Raw genomic sequence first — 21439 nt, forward strand, 5'->3', positions numbered from 1 at the left:
ATTTTAATAGGCTTTGTTGAGTTGGATTATAGGGTGAGCAGCCTCAGGCAGAATAACTCACTGCTCCTGATGGGTGCACTGTCACTCAAACGTGTGTGTGTGTGTGTGTGTGTGTGTGTGTGTGTGTGTGTGCGTGTGTGTGTGTGTTTGGATACGTGAGCCTTGATAAGGTGTGTGCACATCTTTGACAGGATCATATGAACTGTGTGTGTGTTCGTGGGTGTGTTAGTCCCATTGCGTAAAAGCCACTTTCCATCTCTGCTTTCATCCTGTCTGTGTGTACAGCAGTTCACCTCTTACAGCTCATTACCAACAGCAACCGTGTTCATCTTCCTTCCTGTATTTTTACACTCTCTTGTACATATCCTCCCCCTCAACATTAGTGTCGAGTCAGGAGTAGGTCCCTGTGGAGCAGCTGAAAGTGTAAAACAAGGAAGTCGCAAACCAAAGATATCAAACATCTGTTTTCTTGATATGGACCTTTAAAAAAAAAAAAAGCTATTTTATTCTACCATCTTTAAGAGTATTCATCTGTGAGACAATTATTGCTGTCATTGTCCTCTATGTTCATTGGTTAATTAGAATTCAATTCTGTCATTCCGAATTTGAAAATTTGTCCCTCTGAATATGAAACCAAACAATATAGGTTAAAGAATAAATGCCATTTTCATTTCTGTGTGTGTTTTCAGTACAGCAGTTGATTTTGCTAACCTGTATTCAATCACCGCCGCTGTCACATTCCTCCAAACAGATGTGTCTTTTTCCCTTTCTGCTGGTTTTGTAGGAGGGTCCCTACGTGATGCTGAAGAAGAACTGGGAGTTATACGAAGGCAATGATCAGTATGAGGGGTACTGTGTGGATTTGGCCTCCGAGATCGCCAAACACATCGGCATCAAATACAAGATCTCCATTGTACCGGATGGGAAATATGGAGCTCGAGATCCAGAGACAAAGATATGGAATGGGATGGTGGGAGAGCTTGTTTATGGGGTAAGGACGGATGGTTTCCATTTTCATTGCTGATTCATTTCATCATTAACGTAGTGAAGAATATTATTAACCTACCAGATGAGGCTGCGGAGCAAATTGCTTTAAATCCAATATCATCAACTGATTAAGCGATCAAATTTGTTGTAGGTACAATAATCTTCTATTTATCATTACAAAATATGATAAGATGCAGTTTGTCCACAAAGTATGATGAGCACTTTACTTTGTTAGATGAACTTACTCTGGGATTTCCATCAATTAACTGCACAAAATAAACTGTCATGTTGCAGAAATCCAAAATGATTGCTGCAGCACGGCCACTGCCCTCATACTAAAAATTGTAACCAATTTTCCAAGCTTACAAATTTCCAGGAACACCAATAATAAGTGCTGCAGTAAGAACATCTGAGAACAAAATGCTTGACATTCCTTATTTTTTCTCAACAGAGTAAGATAGTTATGAAAATGTTGTTAAGTTCTGACTAGATCTACCCGCAAAAATAAATCAATTACAAATAACGAAATAAAAACTGCAACACATATCCTGCTCCTGGCTCCTAATTACAGGAGTTACATACAGTATACGTCCTTTTGCTAATGCCAGAACAGAATGAACGAGAACAGCCTGGCGATTGTGACCTCTCACAGTAGCTGAGAAATGCTCAAAATAACTCGTGCAGTACACAAATTTATCTGAAACTCGATTTCCTGCAGGGATGTGGGGTCCAGAAGGGTTCGCTTCCTCCCTGAGAAATAGTCAGGCTGTCTAATTACGCCATTGACACATTGCACGGTCTGAGATTTCACATTGCCGGCTTTTCAACGCATACGACAATGTCAGTCACCACTTAAGGGAAGAGTGAAAGCGGAGACATTGCTGCAGAATAGTAACGGAATTAATTAGCCTCCTGAATCCGTTGTGGAAGGTGACATAGCAGAACTGCTACATTGACTATTCAGGTTTGATTTGTTCCAAACAGTCAAAGTTGACAAATCTCGCTGCACAAACAAAACTCATTTTAATTCACTTCTCCATTGCTTTCATATCTTCCACTCCCTGTTTATATTTGCAACTTTCTCTTGTTTTTGTCCGTCTTCTTCTTTCTGTATTCTTGTGTCACCCACCTCCTAATGTATTTAATTTCTCCCTCTATGTGGAAAGTCTTGACATTCCTGTCTTTCCCTTCTCTATAGCGTCTGTCATCCATGGTAGTCTTTTGCTGTTCATCCTTTTTTTGCAGTGTAACATTTTCACCTTGTGTACAACTTGTTATTCAATATGCTGTTATTGTTGCCTGTTTGTCAGTCGAGACTGCGACAGTGTTTAGACACATGCAGCTATTCAGAAAAAGGTATCCATTGTGCTGAATGAATAATGTTTTTGACCCACAGATGTGTGTGTGTGTGTGTGTGGGGGGGGGGGTGCATGTGTGTATGTGGGTAGGTGTGTGCATGCATGCAAATGTTTGTGAGAGCTTGATGGCTTCTTTATATTCTGGTTGTGTTGCTCACATGCCTACGCATGAATTCCCTCTCTGTCATCCTCCTAGTTTTCTGTCTCTCTCTTTAGTCTGTCTCAGCCTTTCTTTCTCCAAAGCAGCACCTGTTGCCTTCTCTTCCCTTCTTTCATTCTTTCTTTGTCTTTTTTCCTGGTTTTATAATTCACCTTCCACTCACTTTGTTTGTCTACTTGCCACTTCAATTGCCCTTCTTTCCTGTGTTTTTCCATTCTGACTTTATTTTTTGTTTTCAGGAAATGATTAAAATCAGATCGATCAACCGCACTACTCTAAGAATAAACTGAATGTTACTCATTATTTTCTCCTCAAAATCATTTTATTTGCAGAAAGCCGAAATTGCCGTGGCCCCGCTTACTATCACTCTGGTGAGAGAGGAGGTGATCGATTTCTCTAAACCTTTCATGTCTCTGGGAATCTCCATCATGATCAAGAAACCCCAGAAGTCTAAACCGGGTGTTTTCTCCTTCCTGGACCCGTTGGCCTATGAGATCTGGATGTGTATTGTGTTTGCTTACATTGGAGTCAGCGTTGTGTTGTTTTTGGTGAGTTAACCTCTAGAATTGGTGCTTCATTTGGGCTGCTGGTGTGTAACAGATGGAAGTGAATGACAAAATAGACCTTTTATTTGTATCATTATCTGATAATATCTCTGACGGAGCTGAGTTCTGCCTGCCATCACATCTCACACATTCCTGCTGATCAGTGGTTCAGGTGTCAGATTTTAATAACTGCTGCAACATGTTGTCTTTGAGTGATTTATAACCTGAAGCGATCAGGTGCTTTGATGCATCCCAGGTTACAATACAGGTGTTTGAGACATGACTTTCTCATGTCTGTTTGTATCACGGAGCCCAGAACCCAAGCAAGTAGCTGACGAGTTAGCTTCTCTGCTGTGAACCCTAGCGGTGGGGCATTGGAGCGAGCACATTTCCCAAAGTTTGTTCCTTCAAGTCGTATTCCAAATCCGCCTTTATTCATGATGTTGATAACTGCAGCGTTTAGCTGTATTTTCCAGACCTTTTGTGTCTAAATGTCTTTCACATTGTTGTGGAAAGTTCTGTGAAATCCTGAACTACTCAGACTTATCAAATATGGACCAAAATATTGCCACAGACAACGATGTGCAAGTTATTCAAATATGGGAGATATTTTTTGAAATGAGATTAGATAGAGTTGTGTAGAAGCATCTCCCATGGCATCATTGTTTTCAAATTCAGGGGATATTTTCTTTACATCAGGTGGAAAACCTTTATGAAACAGATATTTTTCTTTATCAGGTGAGCCGCTTCAGTCCATATGAGTGGCACGCTGAGGAGCCAGAGGAGGGCACTACGGAGCAGGGCCCCACTGACCAGCCTCCAAATGAGTTTGGCATCTTCAACTCTCTTTGGTTTTCTCTGGGAGCCTTCATGCAACAGGGCTGTGACATCTCGCCACGGTGAGGGAGGGAAATGGAATGAGAGGGGCAGTGTGTGTGTCTGTGTGCGTGTATGTGTGTGTGTGTGTGTCTGTATGTCTGTGTGTCTGTGTGCCTGTTAGGGTTGCAACAGTTCAAGTCTACATTTTGTTTTTGTACCGCTAGAAGAGAACACCTCCAGCAGAAACCTTCACACTGAGCTGAAATGAACATATGAAATTAAATAAATAACATCAATTAGCATTGTTGCTCGTCCTGCTGCTGTGCTTGGCTGTCATTTATGGTCACATTAAGCACACATGAAGGTGGAGCTGATGAGTCGTTGGTGTTTGTGAATGCTCTGGATTAACACAACCTAAACATTTTGTTTTTCTGTGTGGAATCAAAATGTTATGGTTTGCATGTGCAAATGGAACCTTCAAATGTTTAGTGGATGGCTCTGATGTTTTTGCTGTTACATTAGCGAGTGTCAGAGAGTCTAATCCTCTGATTCCACTGTGGACAACAGTATCGCATTCTGGCTGCAAATGAGGCTGCTGGAGTTGATTGGGGCCACGCTAGACAATTATTTTTATTTCACCTGCAGCCTGTTTCAGAAGCATCCCAGATGCACCTCTCTGAAAGAGCACACCCAGTCTGTTTGGGATGGAGGCTGCATCACTCTCGATGAACAGAGCTCAGTTATTATAAAAACTGACACCATGCTAATAATGGTATTTACCGCAACTATATTTTCTGCCGAGCAGGGTCTGATTAATAGCAATGAACAGAACCAAGAAAAAGAAAAAGAAAAACTTTTTAGCACTTATGCGTATGAGAAGCACAAAAATGTACCTGGAAAAAATTGCCCAAACTATAAATTCCAAAAAATCAGGGAGAGAAAAATGCTAAATTTCTGAAAAGCTGCAAGTATGAACAGAGCTGCAATTCACAGCAGGAAGAATCCAGGCATAAGAGGTTTTCTATACTCCATGTGTTCATAAAAGTGTGTGTGTGTGTGTGTTTGTGTTTTTGTGTGCATGAGATGTTAGAGCGCACACACAACCACAAAAAATCACAGAAGTTTAATAAAAAAATCCACCTGCACACAGGCCATCGGTCATGTCCACACTGGTGTGCTATGGTGGGAGATCTAACAGTTTTCTAGGTGTGCATGAATTTTTAATGAAACCGAAGAGGCAGAGTCCTGCTGTATTTTTAGAGTATTTATAAAAATATGGCATTTTATTATTGATAACCTGAGAATGCAGTTTATTGAAATATTCATGTCCATCGTCCTCAAGACCTTTGGGAGCAAATCTGAGGAGAGTGGGTGCAGCAGGGAGAGCTTCACACCACAACGAATGATAGCAAGGGTGATAGATGAGTAAGAAGTCAAAAGTGTGAGCGGTTGAGCAAGATGTGTGTGTCTGGTAGGAAGTACATGAAGGAGACAAAGGTGCACTCCACTGCAGGGTTGTGAATGTAATCAATTTCTGATTTTATTTGGCATTTATGCCATTATTTGTTTCTTAACTTCAACAGGTTTGTGTGTGCAAATGTTGTTGGAGATGTCGGTAACCCGGTCAGCGCTGGAATTTTATTGATTTAATGAGGAAAGCTGCAAAGATCAGAGCTCCCCTACATTTCCCTTCCCGCTTTCTCATAAATATCAAAAGATTTCCAGCGAAAATACATCGCTGATTACCCGAAGACATACTGAATTCCTCGTGACCTTTACACCAGCTGTAATATGAACTGTGTTCTATTCAGTCGAACAGGGAAACCCAGAGTTGCCTGGTAATAAATAACGAAGATGCCCTTCAAGGTACACTGGTGTTCTTCCCATTTGAGAGGAAACATTTTAATTTTTAAAATATCAACCTCAGACGTTAGAATTGGAGGTCTTACAAGTATCCATGACAAAAATGTCTTTCCTAGCTTTTTGTTGGTTTGTTTGGGCATGACTGAGAAACATACACAGAGACAGAAGCCTCCAAATCGAATGGAATGAAAAGGCTGCTGTGTTTGTAATCCCCAAGGGCAACATCCTGTTTTAACATGAATTTATACAGAGACTGAAACTATTCCTGAACAGTCAGACTTTAAAAATCTTTTGCCATCACAAGGACTTTTCCTTTGCTTCCAAACCGAGTTGTAGAGCCATATGGAACACTGAAATCATGTAGGCATTACATTTTGGGAAAGAACAAGAAACCTATCCAAATTCACTTCGTTTCTCTTCTCTCTCTCTCTCTCTCTGTCTCGCTCTCTCTCTCTCTGTCTTTCCTCTCCTCCCAGCTCCCTATACCTGTCACCACCCACTCCTCCTTTGGTGTGACTGACAGGCCAGTTCTTACAACAACACAAAAATTGGAAAACAGCTGTAGCTTAAGCACATAAACACACATGCACACACACACACACACACACACACACACACACACACACACACACACACACACACACTCACCATTCAGAAAAAACTGTGTGTATTTTCACAATTATATAAAACCCACACCACAGCCCTTACAGCTCTCCCTCACTCATAGCCATTGTGTGTGTGTGTGTGTGTGCCCGCGCATGTGTATGGGTGGGTGAGTGCTACAGCTGTCACAGCGATAATGTGATGTTTAACATGAAGTCAGCGTTCATCATGAATCACCTGGTCCTGTCACTACCAATACACAGCACAACTCCTATAAAGGCCAGGATTACTACCCTCATAAATCCCAGATTATATTCTTACACTCGGAAACCTGTCTCTTTTCTACTTTTACTTATTCTCTTTCATTTATGCATTCACTGGGCTGTGTTCTCCTTTTTCAGACAAGATTCCGTCTCTTGACAAAAACACATAGCAACCACTGGGAATATATATACTTATGAATAAAAAATTCTAATCAAATAATGCAGTTACATGAGAGCAATAAGATGCAAGAAAACATACATTTGTGTTGCTCCGTTTCTCAGTGAGAGTTCTCAGATATTTGCAGGGACCGAAACATGTTGATGTAGCTTACAGTCCAGAACAGATGCTCACCAGGAGGCAGGTCTGATGAGGAGGGAGCGACCGGAGTACAGGGATGGGTTTTAGTTTCCGCAAACCGTGTTCACAGCTATGTACAACGATGCTGAAAAGTGCCATAATGTTGACAGACAAAAGGCGCTACAGTGAGATGCTAAGCCTCGTTCTCATATTAGCTACACACACGTTCCCTTTGTGATTAGCAACTGTGTCCACGACACAGGCATCACACCAACCCTACGGATCTCACCCGATGTAGTGCATACCACCAGCTTGACAGAGGTGAAAACACGTGGCGAGTCTTCCTTAAGCATACGCTTGCATCGTTGCGTGTGCTAGTCTGTTATAGTTATAGTCTGCAGTATAACAGAAACAGGCTTCGTTCACATGTTTTGGCTTCAGTTCACATGTTTTGCCCAGTTAATGCACATCAAATATACAACTCAACTCAAACACTACAAGGTGTGTGTTTCTATATTTGAATGCAGCGAAAGCCAATTAATGATTGCTTTTGAGTATCATTTTAAAGCAGCAACCCTCTGATAAGCTGGTGTCGGCAGAAATGACTTTCTATTCTATCCACACTTCCATCTCATTAGATGCTCTTATGGTCTCCATTTCCTGGTGCAATTGAAATGTTTCTAAATCTCTAAATAATGCATCCTCTCATTAGGCCATTCTACTACTCTGCTTTGCACATCATCCTGCATCTGCTGTCTAGTTGATAGACAGGCCACAACTCATACCTGTCGGAGATAGAGAGAGACACACAGGGTGAGAGAGACAGATAGAGGGTGAGAGAGAGCGCAGTATTTTTTTCCTCATATAATTCATTTTTTCTGGTTTCCAAACACCTGCCATGAATATGGGAAGCTCATGCTTGTTCTTGGTTTTATCCTCTCTCTTCCCCACCCTGCTCCTTGTATGGTATCTGGCAAGTCAGCAGGGATCAGCGTATTGAGGTTGACATTTACTGTGGAGCTGGAATAAAGAGAAGGAGACAGCCTCTACAGGAAGCGCGTTTCTTTTCAGACTGGTTGAATGCTGAGGCTTCTATTGTTTTGTGGCTATTTTCGACTACATGTATGCTTTACCTTCTGCTTGCTCGGCTGTTTGTTGTGTGTTTATCATTGTAAAGTATAAAACTCCTTTGTCATATAACCTTCAAGAGCATCTGTCTATCATCTGATCAATGTATTAGACACTACACTGAGTGTGTGAGAAAGGGTGTAAGTTGTGGATTGAGCTGCCATAGAGGGTCCATTGGTATGCTGTGAGGGTCCCTCTCTCCCTGCTGCAGTCATCTCTGCAGTCTGAGAGACTCCGTATAACACACACACCCCTATTCATCTCTCTTACGCTCACTCCATATCTTCCACCTATCTGTTTATCTATCTAATATTCATATCTATCTATCCTTCTACTTTGGCTTTCACTTGATCTTTCCCTTTGACTTTCTGTTTCATTTCATATGCCTATATAATCTATTTTCCCTTCTCGTTTGTCTCTCGCCCCATCTCCCCCTCTCTGGAGCCCCATTTCAGAGCTGTTCCTGCTGCTTTGCAGTCTAATCATTGACTTCCTTAATCAGTTTTACTGACATTTCCATGGCTGGAAATGACAAGGAACATGTGTGTGGTGGTATGTCTGAATGCTCATGAGATCAAGCTCAGAGACAGAGACAAAACCACTTGAAATTCCCTCACCTTTCTGATCACGCAGAAGGAAATGGCTGGCAGGAGACACTCCTGCCTCGTCACAGTGACCTTGAGATGGCATTTGCACCACCGTCCTGTCATCCATCAGCCCAGGCGTTTTGGGCTTCCGATGTTAGTAATCGGCATGCTCACTGTATACAGGGTGAGGAAAAAAATGATGGACAGTTAGGTTATGGGATATGACTTTTTTTTTTTAAATTGGACATGAATAAATGGCAGAGAAGTGACAGAATGTACACTGAGGAGGGGGGAGAGAGGTAAACTGATCACCAGGAAAACATCTCAGAGGGATTGGATCTGTCTCTGTCAATGCACCTCTGAAATTACAGCTCTCTTGTGTGGGTGTGAGTCCACTGGGTGAGGGTAAGTGTGCACCTCTCCACATGTGGCTATGAGTGTGTGTTATGTATTGAATAAATAGCCCTGGGTGTGTTGAATAGGTAATGGTAACAACAGACCCAACGACAAAAAAACTACAATGTTGCACTGAGACTAACCGGCAAATGATCAACCTCAAGGTCATGGATCAGGATTCACTTGCACTCAATATGTCTATGAAATTCAACTTTAATAGTTGTTTTTTTTTTTTTTGAATCTCCTGAATAATCTGTTCACTCGTCTTCTCCCTGGCTGTCTGGTATCTTTTCCTGCTTCACATCTGTGATCCCTGCCATTATTCTCTTTTATTATGCTTGTCATTATCTGTCTGCAGCTCATAATCTTTAATCTGTTCATCTGTTTTTCTTTCATGTGTTGCCATCGTACCATTACCTCTGCCTCCCTCTGGTCTGCAGCCGATTTCAATCTGTTGATTAATTTTATTTCACACCTGCGTGCCACATAAGAAAGATTAAGACAAGAAAGAAAACAGGTTTAGCTGTCTTCCTGTCCATATGAATCACTCATTGTCATTCTGTTCTTTATCATGAAACATTCATTCAAACATCCATGTGTCGGTTTGCCACGTGGGGGTAGATTCGACCTTTGTTAACACGTCTGTCACAGTCACTCAATAAATGTCCTGTTTGGTGTGTTAAAGGTGAAATTACTGATTCTGCAGCATGATATTTTAAATCAACAGCCAGACAAATAAATCCCTCAGAAGGATGTTCATAGTGCAGGCTGGTGTGTGAACAAACAATCAATTAGCAGTAATAAAGTAGGGTGTAAACAAGTGTAGCATATACATAAGGCCTTACAGTGAAGCATACGGTGTGTGTATGTATGTGTGTGTGTGTGTGTGTGTGTGTGTGTCTGTGTGTCTGTGTGTTTTAATCAAGTGGCTTTATTTCCTCATGATTATCTTGATCAGGCGTATTCGTCCAAAGAGGTGACTAGATCACAATGCGTCTTTTGAGGTCTATGGGTGTTCAAATCGAACTTTGTCAAAAGTTAATTGTCAATGAACTTTCAGAATTGACAACAGTTGGCTAAAGGACTCAGTGGCATAACACTGGCTTGTTAATGAGCCATGTAGCTTATTAGTGAAGATTCTATTAACGCATGTTAAATGAAAAATACTGAGGATTTCACTCTGTTGTCAAGGCTGCACAAACCTCAGTGACGATCAAGAGTAAGTGCACAGAACAATGTGGCAATACTGTATATGTATATACGCTAAATATGATGTGTCCATGTGATGTGGCTTTCAGATTCTTTGCGGGCAGGTGGCATGTTCTGAATCGGCAAATAGAAAAGATAATATTTCAATACCAGTGTTTACAGGAGTCTCTGATAGAACATTCCATTCATCTTCCTGCTTGCATGCTACAGAGCAAAGACAGCAGTTAGGTTCTTTGTCCGAGTCTCACTCTGGAATTTGACGGGAATTTATTTGTGAAATTTGGAGGCTTTCTTGCTTAATTATGCAGTAAATTGAGCTCAGAGCAAAGGTTATAATACTCAGGGGAGCTGCGCCTTGTGTCGTAAAGCAGTTTGACTTGTAAATTTGATTATTACTTACTTACTCTGACTATGACGTTAGTCCTGCTAAGGTAGTAAGTGTTTCTGTGACAGGTTCTTATTGTGTTAATCAGGTCAAGAAAGCTACTTATGGCAAGTGTCACTGTCAGTGGATAGAGTATAATCTGAGGAAATAAACTGAGGACTGAACTACAAAATACATCATTTTATAAAATCCCATTATGTAAAACAAAACATTAAAGATCACATGCACACACATTTACTCACAGGGCATAAAACCGTCTTCTGTCAGATGAGGAAGCCCAAATGCATTGGATGAAAACAAATACCTCTGAAATGTGTGTTTGTGTGTTCCACCATGAGTGTGTGAAAAAGAAAAAGGAAAAGCATGCCATTAATCTTTCACACAGGCGATTGGGGAGGCAATCTGTTGGCCATCATAGATGATACACGACCGGCTGTAGAATTATTCGCCTGTTGCATACCAACACACACAAAGACACACACAGGGGGCACACCCACTCACACTATCAAACACACTTGTGTACACTCACACAGTCGTGTCACATCAAAAATCAAGGACTTCACTGCTACAGCTCAGCCACAAACACCAAAATGCACTGGTAGTGCAGGGAAAAGATATTATCTCTCTCACACACACACACACACACACACACACACACACACAAACACACACACTCATACACATGCATGCACAAAGTCACACGTGGTCTTATCTGAATGAGCCACGCTTCACCGACCTTCAGGAGGTAAACATACTCTTCCACTTGCAAGGCCAAACATTGGTAAATACCTCCTTTTTCTGATTTTCTTTCCCTCCCCCATCCTTCTCTCCTTCACACACACAAACAAGTCAAGGGTAACAAATTAAGGCCAGGAAAAAAATATTCATCTATTTTCCTCAGCAAGACAGAATTATTTTGATGGTTCTGTCTTTGATTAAAGTTCCAAGCTTGCTGATCACAATGTGGGGTCCCTCTGCTGAAGTGGACGAGATGACACCACTAAACCAAAATGAAAGCACATCTTGTGGTTAACCTGTTTAAAAAAGACCCAAAAATCAGCATTTGGAAAGCAGGAATGTGAAGTACTATTGGATATGAAATTAACCTGCATTGCATGAGTTCTGCCCTTAGTAGTATTAGTAGGCAGGTTGCAAGTTGAAATCCCACTGGCACTCGTGTCTGTCTTCACTAGTAACTTCATCTCCATTCCCATGATTCCCTTTCACCTCTTTTACAGAATGTAACTGTTTTACCTGTGTCTGATTTTGCTAGTCTCAAACTTCCGATTAGCTCTAACCCCATTTGATGTTAGTAGGTCTAAATAAATTCTTGAGCTAATATGACGTACCTGGAATTGTGCGAGAACGTGTCACATGACATTCCAGAGGAGCAAACATTTAGAAGCTTGCAGCCTCAGGTCTTGGTGCTCTCTACCTCTTGATGCTCTCACAGTTGAAAATGACCTCTGAGCAAAGGATTCCTGTCAGAAAGGTTTTGTCTTTGACAGTTAAAGCAGCATAGAGGTGAGTACATCTGTCACTGAGGACGATGCTGAGGAGGACCCGAATTATGAGGCTCTGATGTGTTGTCTCTCAACCACCAGCAGACACGTTACCCTCCAGAAATGATTATGGCTCCCCTTCCCCCTTTAGCGAACGCCGACTTATTGCTGCAGTGACTCCAGGTTCTACTACAGTGAGTGAAAATGAAATGCAACATCAAGCCTTTTGGAGGCTGGAAGGTCACTTATTTCCACCCACTATGTATCTCAATTCACTCTGTATGTCCTGTGTTGAACACTTTGATGGGAGAGAGACAAAGTGGGAGGGAGGCAGTGGTGGCGGTCAGCTCACAGGTGACAAGCTTTTTTTTTTCCGCTTGAGGACACAAAACACAAATGAAATGTTGGGCTGCAGGCTGCAAACACCTGTTCCTCAGTTAAAAAGCCTTTTGATTGTGTGCCACAGTTTCTACAGCTTCATTTTAAGAGCATTTCACCTCTCTGAAAAACCACAGCACAAACAGGGAATTTTATTATTATATTTAATGTTTTAATTAGGGGGACTTACTAATTTATTTATGCATACGTACACATACATACTTGGGCTGGCCAAAGTGAACCCGATACCACCGGAGCCCACTTTTGGCGACCATGGTTGAGGTAAATCAAAGAAAGTTTCAACAGTTTCAGGTAAAACAAAATAATGTATAACGTGCGCAAAAGAAATGCCGCTCTTGAACCCCTTTTCTCTCCATCTCTTTACCTTCCTCTTTTCATGCTCTTTTTCTTTTTGCCTTGTTATTTATTCAGGCCCACCCTCCCCCTCTCTGTCCACTCAAGGTCAGATTAAAATGCTGTCACAGCTCATTTACCAACTAACCAATCAGATCTCACCCCCTCTGCTGGCCTCTGTAGGACCCCTTAGACCCCATGAAAATGAGTTTCTAAATACACATCGTCCACGTCCGCCCATCGAACTCGTTCTCCTCATCATTATCATTGTCATCAGCCTTTTCTTCTCCCACAGTGACTTACCATCAGCCAGCCACATTATCATTTTTAGTGTTTTTAATACATGAAACCTTGATTGCTCTTTCATAAAATATCTCCTGATAATAAGTGTCAACAAAACTGAACGACTCTTTCTCAGGATGATCTATTATACTGTACGTCAGTTTCATTAATTCAGAAAAACAGATCAATGCCTCAAGGAGACAAGCTATCAATTCATATTTGTATATTTGTGTGTGTGTGTGTGTTCGTGTGTGAGGATTAAAAATGTGCTGGCTTTAGAACAGCAGCAGAATGCAGAGTTGCTCTAAATGGTGACAATTTATGCCAAGTCAGGCGTCACTGCACCTCTTAGCGCACCTAAGAAATAATTAGCATCTAGAAACCACCAGGTACTTTCAGACTTTGTATCTGCACGTTATCACACTTAAATGTGTTTTTAAGACCCAGATTAAATGATATCAAATAGATTTACAGTACATTTGCAGATGAGAACAGTGAGTAGTTTTTAAACACAAAATTACCTCTTGAAAAGAAGTCATATGCAACCTGTAGACCAGGAGTTCTCAACCCGGGGTTCCCCATATGGTTGCGATTGAAATAAAATACATAAAAAAGGGGTGAAGGGGAAAATTTGGCTGCACTTGACAACAAGTGTAAACTATCAGCGTCTAAACTAAAAACTATGTATCAATTGTTAAATTAGAGGCTGTGAATCTATGAAGTTATACTGGTTTAGCAGGCCCGGTTATACCTCAGGAGCCAAATATGAGAAGTTGTTTCTTTCTGTTGTTGTTATTTCAGAGCTTTTAACAGCAATGGTAAAGATATTTCAATGCACCAAACCCAGGAATCTCTGACGTGATTTGACGTGGGTGAGGTCGCGAACAAACACCTGATTCTTCTTAGAGTGGCACCTCAGAGGTCGAGAACCAAGATTCTACATGCGTTAATGTCGCTCTTACATCACATTGTACAAATTTCCAGTTTAGTGAGGAACCCCAATGACATAATCACTGCGAATTTTTTTCCTTTCTTTATCTGTGAAGCTGATGTCCTCCTAATATTGAACACACTGGAACCGTAAACATTTCTCCCTCTATAGCGTCTCCACTTGATTTATAGCTATTGCAGCTTTTCTGCTGCCGTCTCTGCCCCGTAGAATCTCAAGGTCTTTATAGCACCTGGTTCTTAAAAGGAACGAACCCTTTTTACATTCCCCTCCTCTTCCTCTGTGAAAACGAGTTCATGTAAACAAACAGAATTGCCACTTACTTTGATGATCTCGCTCACAATTGGCAGATAAAGGGAGTAAACACAGAGAATGAGAGAACGATAGGGATGGAGGAACGCCCAGATTACAATCATGCAGCCCGTGTTATCACACTGCTTTACATGGTTTGAGGAACGAGAGACTTGCAGTTATTTTCATGTTCATGGCATTTGTTGTGCAAAAGCACAGTAATAATTATGTTTTCCCTTCTATTTTCTCTCAACTTATCCTCATCACTCTGTTTCTCTCATTATCCCATTCTCTCTCCTTCTGCCTCCTCCAGGTCTCTGTCTGGGCGTATCGTTGGGGGTGTGTGGTGGTTCTTCACCCTCATCATCATCTCCTCTTACACAGCCAACCTAGCTGCCTTCCTCACTGTGGAGAGGATGGTTTCCCCCATAGAGAGCGCAGAAGACTTGGCCAAACAGACAGAGATAGCCTACGGGACGCTGGACTCAGGCTCTACCAAGGAGTTCTTCAGGGTATGGACTCACATGCTTTTGGAATCATCAGGCATTTACAATGTTGGATACAAGATGGTAATGGCTGGGATAGACAATACTTTTGACTCAAAATCAAAATAATTTTTCTAAGACATTTGGTATAAATAAAGTATCTGTATGTATCTTCCCAGAAATTTAAAAAAAAAAAAAAACTTTCTGTGCTGCTAAACTCCTGAAAATATTCAGATGTTCTTCAAGAAAACCACACCTGAGGACCTGTAGGTAGCACATCAAATCAAAGCCTCAGGTTTATTTTGGCCATCAAACAAAACATGCCAACGTTTCAGTGGAAAGCGAGAAGTCCCGATGAAGCCTGAGTAGCTGTTGAACCAGGGATTTCATGATTCTCCGCCATGAAAAGCTCCTACTTGACTTTCTCTTGGCATTGTTTCCACCGTGCTGGCGCGTAATTGTAACAGATGTCATGCAGCCGCCACCATGTAATGCGGCTGTTCTGTCGCATTTCTGTCTTCCAGCTTAGACTGCAGCAGCAAGTGGTGCGTTTTCATATGAGTCGGCATCACCTGACCTCACGTTTTAAACCTCAGAACCAGTCTTCAATTCCTTTGTTTGGGTTTCTTCTTCAGCCTAATCTCAGTTTTGTTTGATGGATTAGTTCCTTATCCCATGACTTTTTGGCTACTTTGCCTGTTTAGTTTGGAGACTTTTTTTCTGGGTTTTAATTTCCTTTCGAGCCAGACAGTCAGAGCAGGTTATCGTGAAACTCTACAAGCAGCTCAGTAACATTCCCCATCAAAACAAACCGGACCACCCGTACCATCATTAGACAGAGAGTTAAGCCTGACTAAGCAAAAGGGCAGGGAGCATGTTGGCGTCTGTGGGCGGCTAGCCAAGCAGCCACAATAGTGGTGTTAAGAGGTCGTGGAGATCAGGCTGGACAAAAGCCAAGCTGTAGGAATGAGCTCTAACTGTGGGTGGGATGAGGACAAATGACACTGGCTTGGGGAAAAAAAAAGACCTTTTAGAAGTGATGTTGAATTAAAGTGTCTGGGTTTTACCTCACAGTTAATTTGTGCGTAAAACTTGATGACAAAGTTCACGGGAAGGTCTGCGCAGTGGTTAACTGAATAAGAAAAAGCACCAGTGTGGGCCTTTGCCTTTGAATTAAAATAATGAAACACTCCCACTCATGAGCAGAGTGATTGTTTACCACACTCTTGTCACATTTCATCACTCAGCCAGTGACGAGGGGAGTAGAGTTCCACGAAGAGGACAACACAGGTAGAAACAGAGCACGAGCACAATTTACAACAGGGAGCTAATACGATGAGATAATGAGCAGGAAATGATCAAGAGTGGAGTGAAGTGGCCCAGTGTAGTCGAGTGTAGTAGAGTGTTTCACCTATTGAACCTTACACACGCACGCACACACACACACGCACACACACACACACACACACACACACACACACACACAAACACTCATGCACACACAACATACACACAAAACACCAGAGACAAATCTGCTCTTGTCATGCTCTCTTGGCATATTCTTAAGTGTTTGTGTGCTCATGCATTGTGTGTGTATACATATCACTTTATAGTTATGCTTTGTAAAGTTGTGTGTGTGTGTGTGTGTGTGTGTGTGTGTGTGTGTGTGTGTGTGTGTGTGTGTGTGTGTGTGTGTGTGTAGGCTTGGATTGGGAGGGTAGCAGACAATTTGTGCTCCTGTGAGCAGCTCTGGCATCATCAACATAACGAGCAGGCTGAAATCTGTGGAGGGTGAAAAAGCAATTTACTCTCCCACAGCTGAAGGGGATTCGCCACCACCATTAATTATCAGTGTGTCTGTTTGTGTGAGTGTGTGTGCATTTTTTTGCAGTGTGCGCATATGCATATTCACCCACATATGCTTGCATGTATACATATGTGACTGTGAGTGTGTGTGTGTGTGTGTGTGTGTGTGCGCGGCACGCAAGCAGATTTGCGAGTCTGTGTGTATTTAAAAGTGTTTTCCTCTTAGTGCGGAGGCTTGAAGCTGAATTCCAGCATCCATTTCCTCCTTCACAGCCTCCCTCATTGTTAAAGAATCTGGAAAGAGTCACACCACATTGTCACACATCTATCCCTCCAAGGCTAGATGCTGCTGTACACATGCACAGTCATCATCATCACTGTCTCTCACTCTCCCTCAAACTCTCACACTCACAAACGCAACCCACACACACACACACACACACACACACACACACACACACACACACACACACACACACACACACACACACACACACACACGCTCACAGTTTTATTCTAACCAGACTGAGAAATTGGCGGATAGAAAACATCTATGATGGATGGATTGAACTTGAGTAAAGAGGATCTTAGAAAACATGATGGTGAGCATTTGTTTATGTATTTATTGATGATCGATTTTTGTAGCGAGAGCAAGGCAAAAAGAGAAAACAGAATGGAAGAAGAGAGAGAGGGAGAGAGAGAGAGGGGGGAGGAGGGGCCTTGTGGTGCTCTTGGATGTGAGTGACATTATTATGGGGTAGGTGTCCGTCACACACTAGCAGCACACTCACACATATACACACTCTTCCCCAGGCGCTGGTTTGAGGCTGCAGCGTTTCACTTGCAGAACAACAGAATAACGCTTCATCACTAGAAGAGAGCAAAAAATAAATTTTAAAAAAACCAAAGCAGGACCATTGTGGAGGATGTCACTTTGACTCCTCTGCTTGTTATTTTCACTCTTGAGTACACTCAGCCTGCATACAAGTAATAACACATGAATTCACACACGCACGCACGCACGCACGCGCATAGAAACATACACACACTGACACTCTCTATATATACTCAAAATAACACAGTCTTGCATCAGACCAGACAGATGTCCTCTTAAAAGCTCTCTGGCCAGAGCAGGTGACTGAATTCACAAGTGCAGAACCGGATCACCAGGCTGCCATTCCAGTCAGAAACTAAAGTAAGATTGATGCGCGACTTGTCAAGGGAGTCGTAGTTTTTTACAGCCACATTTAATATCATTGTAAATGCCATTACATTAAAGATCCAAATTAAAGTTGAAAGGCACCAACAGCAGTGTCATTTTTTCATGACAAGAAGTGTGAAGCCTCATCCGTTCACTTTACCTTGGGAGTAACCAGAGCAATAAATACAGCCAGTCAACACATAGAAATCAGGTGGCAAACTCGTGTTTTTTATTGCACATACGTGCAAAAGGCATGCATCATTAAATTAAATTGTGCGTTTGATTTCCTCCATAACCCTCTTTTTTACTTATCAATGTGGTTCCTAAAGTGGGGTAGGGACACAGATCAGGAAAAGCCCTTTTTTATCCATCATTTTATAAAAGATAAAAATTGTTGTTACATTTAAAGTGAATTAAAGTTTTGAGTGAGACTCATACACCAGATAAAGACCAGGTCTGTCCCTGATACAAAACATCATCGGTGCATTGCAGAGTTGTTGTTTTTTTTAACCCACTCCTGCGGCTCTGTTTGTGCTCGGGGGCAGCCAGGGGGTCTCCCTGCCGTGTGTTCACTAAGGAGACTTAAGCAGGATTTCAGAACAACCCTGTAGTTTATACCACCAGCATTTTCCACACAAATTATCACCTGCTCTGCATGGTCTGTATTGATATAAGGGCCCATTATAGTCATTGATTGGAAGGATCTATTTTAAATGTGAAAATTTAAGACAATAACACTCGATGCTGCTCTGCTGCCTGGCATTGCCTCTGGTACAATTAGATGTTTCTTTGAATCAATTTTGAATAGAGATCAGTCTCACGAACTGTGGTCAGCTGCTCCAACTGATAATCTTGATTGCTGACAGGAGCGACCATCGCTACAATCACACTACACATCAGTGCTATTGCATGTCAACCACCTCCAGGATAGTGGTGAGTGGCAGGACTTTGGCTCCTCTCTTTTAAGGGTCAGGGTCCTTATAAACCATCAAATATCTGGCTGGGCAAGGATTTGGGTCTCACTGAGGCTATCTGGACATTGACAAATCACATGCTGAATTAACAACAACACAAGTACCATCTGCTGAGCTGATCCCAGATCAACAAGACATTTTGCAGATGGTAGTCTCTCTATTTCTGATTTGGCAGTCTGTAGCAGAGACATGATTACTCTTAATCGCCACTGTGGTAACCTGGATAAACTTTGACTCATTTCCTCATTTTCATTTCCAACTTTCCTATGAATGTGGTCATGACCACAGACACTCATTGCTCAGTGCAAACACAGCAATGCATAATGGCGGTTATGGCACAGGTGCACCTACAGTAGTTAGTAGCCAGGCACAAATAGCTATTTTAATGTATTTCTAAAATGCCACTTTGCCATATTTTCCAAGTGAAATAAGTTCTAAGAACTCGGCCCTATTGTTCCTCTTCCCTTTCTCACTGAACTGTGTTAAACCTGGGAGAAAAGCTTTTATCGCATGTTGAGAGAAGCTCTTAATTGTCTCTTAATTAACCTCTGCCCCTTCCTCTCACCCTGTCTCCAACCAGAGGTCCAAAATAGCTGTATATGAAAAGATGTGGTCATATATGAAGTCCGCTGAGCCGACTGTCTTCACCAAAACCACAGCTGAGGGAGTTGCCAGGGTCCGCAAGTCCAAGGGGAAGTACGCCTTTCTCCTGGAGTCCACCATGAACGAGTACACGGAGCAACGCAAGCCTTGTGATACCATGAAAGTCGGGGGGAATCTGGACTCCAAAGGATATGGAATCGCTACACCGAAAGGCTCACAGTTAAGGTAGGTGGAATAGTGTAACAATAGGAAACAGTAACTTGGGTGATACTGTACTATTGCTACGATATTCCACCTACCCTGCTGTGCCTTTTATGCTACATCTAGATAAAGCTGTCACTGCTGTCAGGTGAAAACTCACCCATGAATATCGAAGAATATGCTAACAATTGGCCTTTATCTTAAATGTTTGATTTTCTCAGTCTGTTGACTGTCTCTCAAGAAAAAAAAAGGTTGTGAGAAATCAAAATGGCACGACAGAACGCATTTGTTTACATTGGAATTTCAAAAAAAACCCCAAAACATAGGTTTTCACCCAACAGCAGCGATGTAGACAATTGTGTTAAATGTATAGATGATGAATTTCATCTCACTCTGTCTCCCCACCTCCCGTAGCTCCACCCCCCCCCCAACCCATCGCTCTGTCCTGTGTCCCTGTCATTCGTCTTTCTCTTAATGCTCATGTCCTACCTTCCTCTCCTGTTGCTCATTCAATCACACTTCTCTCTACAGGGCCACCTCACAGGTAACTGTGTCCATGTGTCTGCTGTCTCACGTCTGTTCCTCTCATCCTCAGAGATGCTAGTGATGATGATGATGATGATGATGATGGTGATGATTATGATAAATGAGATGTATGAGGAGGGGCAGCACCTCAGACAGATGCCACTACACCCAGAGCCACAAGGGGGAATTTATAGAAGAACAGGAAACAACAAATGAGAAGAAGGAAGTAGAGGGGCCCAAATAATGGGGGAAGTAAAAAATAAATGATCCCAAAAAGAATATAATCCTTTTGTACTTGATAGTGTTAAAATTATTGGTAGCTTCACAATACCAAGTCTAAATTCAACAGTAGTTTGTACTTTAAAAGTGTGTAAACCTTTTAAGAGAGAGTATAAGATGGAGGAAATTAATTAGAAAGTGACTAAATAAGTCCTAAATTTGGTCCCTTTGCTTTTCGTTCAGCAGACACTTATTTATTTAGCGTGTTAACACCTAAAAGGTGTCGCTGAGGTATTGGACTAAAGTGCCTGCATGCTGCGGGAAAATAATGGACCACATTCAGAGAAGCAGGACCACTTACTCTCACGCTCCATCTCTCTCTTTCTGTCAGCGTTTCTCAGATTTGCCTTACGAACGGCAGAATACAAACAGCATGCCTGACAGCCTGTCCTATAACTTTCCCCTGTGTACGGTGCAAACAAGTCCCTCAAAGGCCCCAGTCACTGTAATTTGTCCCTTTTCTGTTTACGCTAAGGGTTTTCCGTTTATGAGGGAAAAGTGACAGACAGTGGGTGGATAGCTCCCCTTTATCTTGCCCCCCCAACCCCCAGTAGAACACATTACTGGGACTATCCACGGTTGTCTCTGGCTTCTCTCGATCGGCGGAAACCCCATCTACGGGGTGCACATGTGGCTGGGAGTGTGCACGTGAGCCTGCCTCTTCTCTCTCTCTCTCTCTCTCTCTCTCTCTCTCGTTTTCTCGCTCTTTCATTCTCTCTCTCATTCTCTCTCTCTCTCTCTGTCCTCTCTGCGCTAACTACAGTGTTGATTTGACTTGATGATGTTAATGAGGAGAATGAGTTCCCTGTTAATTCAAATCAGTGTAAGGGATGTGTGATGCCTGATATGATGATTGATATGTGACTGTTTAAATTGCGACGACTCTCATGTTTGAACTGTTTTTCATCCATAGCTCCTGTGTTACTGTGATCGGTCATGGCTTGTAGATCAGAGAGAACACTGTCTCGCTTGAAATCTCTTGACTATCTTCACAACTCCCCCTCTGAA

At 42.1% G+C, this 21439-nt stretch overlaps 1 protein-coding gene across 5 annotated transcripts in view; it reads left to right on the forward strand.

The window, feature by feature from the left end:
- gria4a (glutamate receptor, ionotropic, AMPA 4a) overlaps positions 1-21439 on the forward strand; it is a 99312-nt gene that overhangs the window by 64339 nt on the left and 13534 nt on the right. For all 5 annotated transcript variants that reach the window (XM_086215733.1, XM_086215734.1, XM_086215735.1 and 2 more), the window contains exons 11-15: positions 785-991; positions 2838-3053; positions 3789-3949; positions 14671-14869; positions 19404-19651. In XM_086215733.1, coding sequence (XP_086071859.1) covers positions 785-991; positions 2838-3053; positions 3789-3949; positions 14671-14869; positions 19404-19651 — 1031 coding nt within the window. The remainder of the gene's footprint in view (positions 1-784; positions 992-2837; positions 3054-3788; positions 3950-14670; positions 14870-19403; positions 19652-21439) is intronic.

Source organism: Aulostomus chinensis, chromosome 10, assembly GCF_037954235.1.
Source record: "Aulostomus chinensis isolate RoL2024-O1b breed Wild chromosome 10, RoL_Achi_v1.0, whole genome shotgun sequence".
NCBI classification, from domain to species: Eukaryota; Metazoa; Chordata; class Actinopteri; order Syngnathiformes; family Aulostomidae; genus Aulostomus; species Aulostomus chinensis.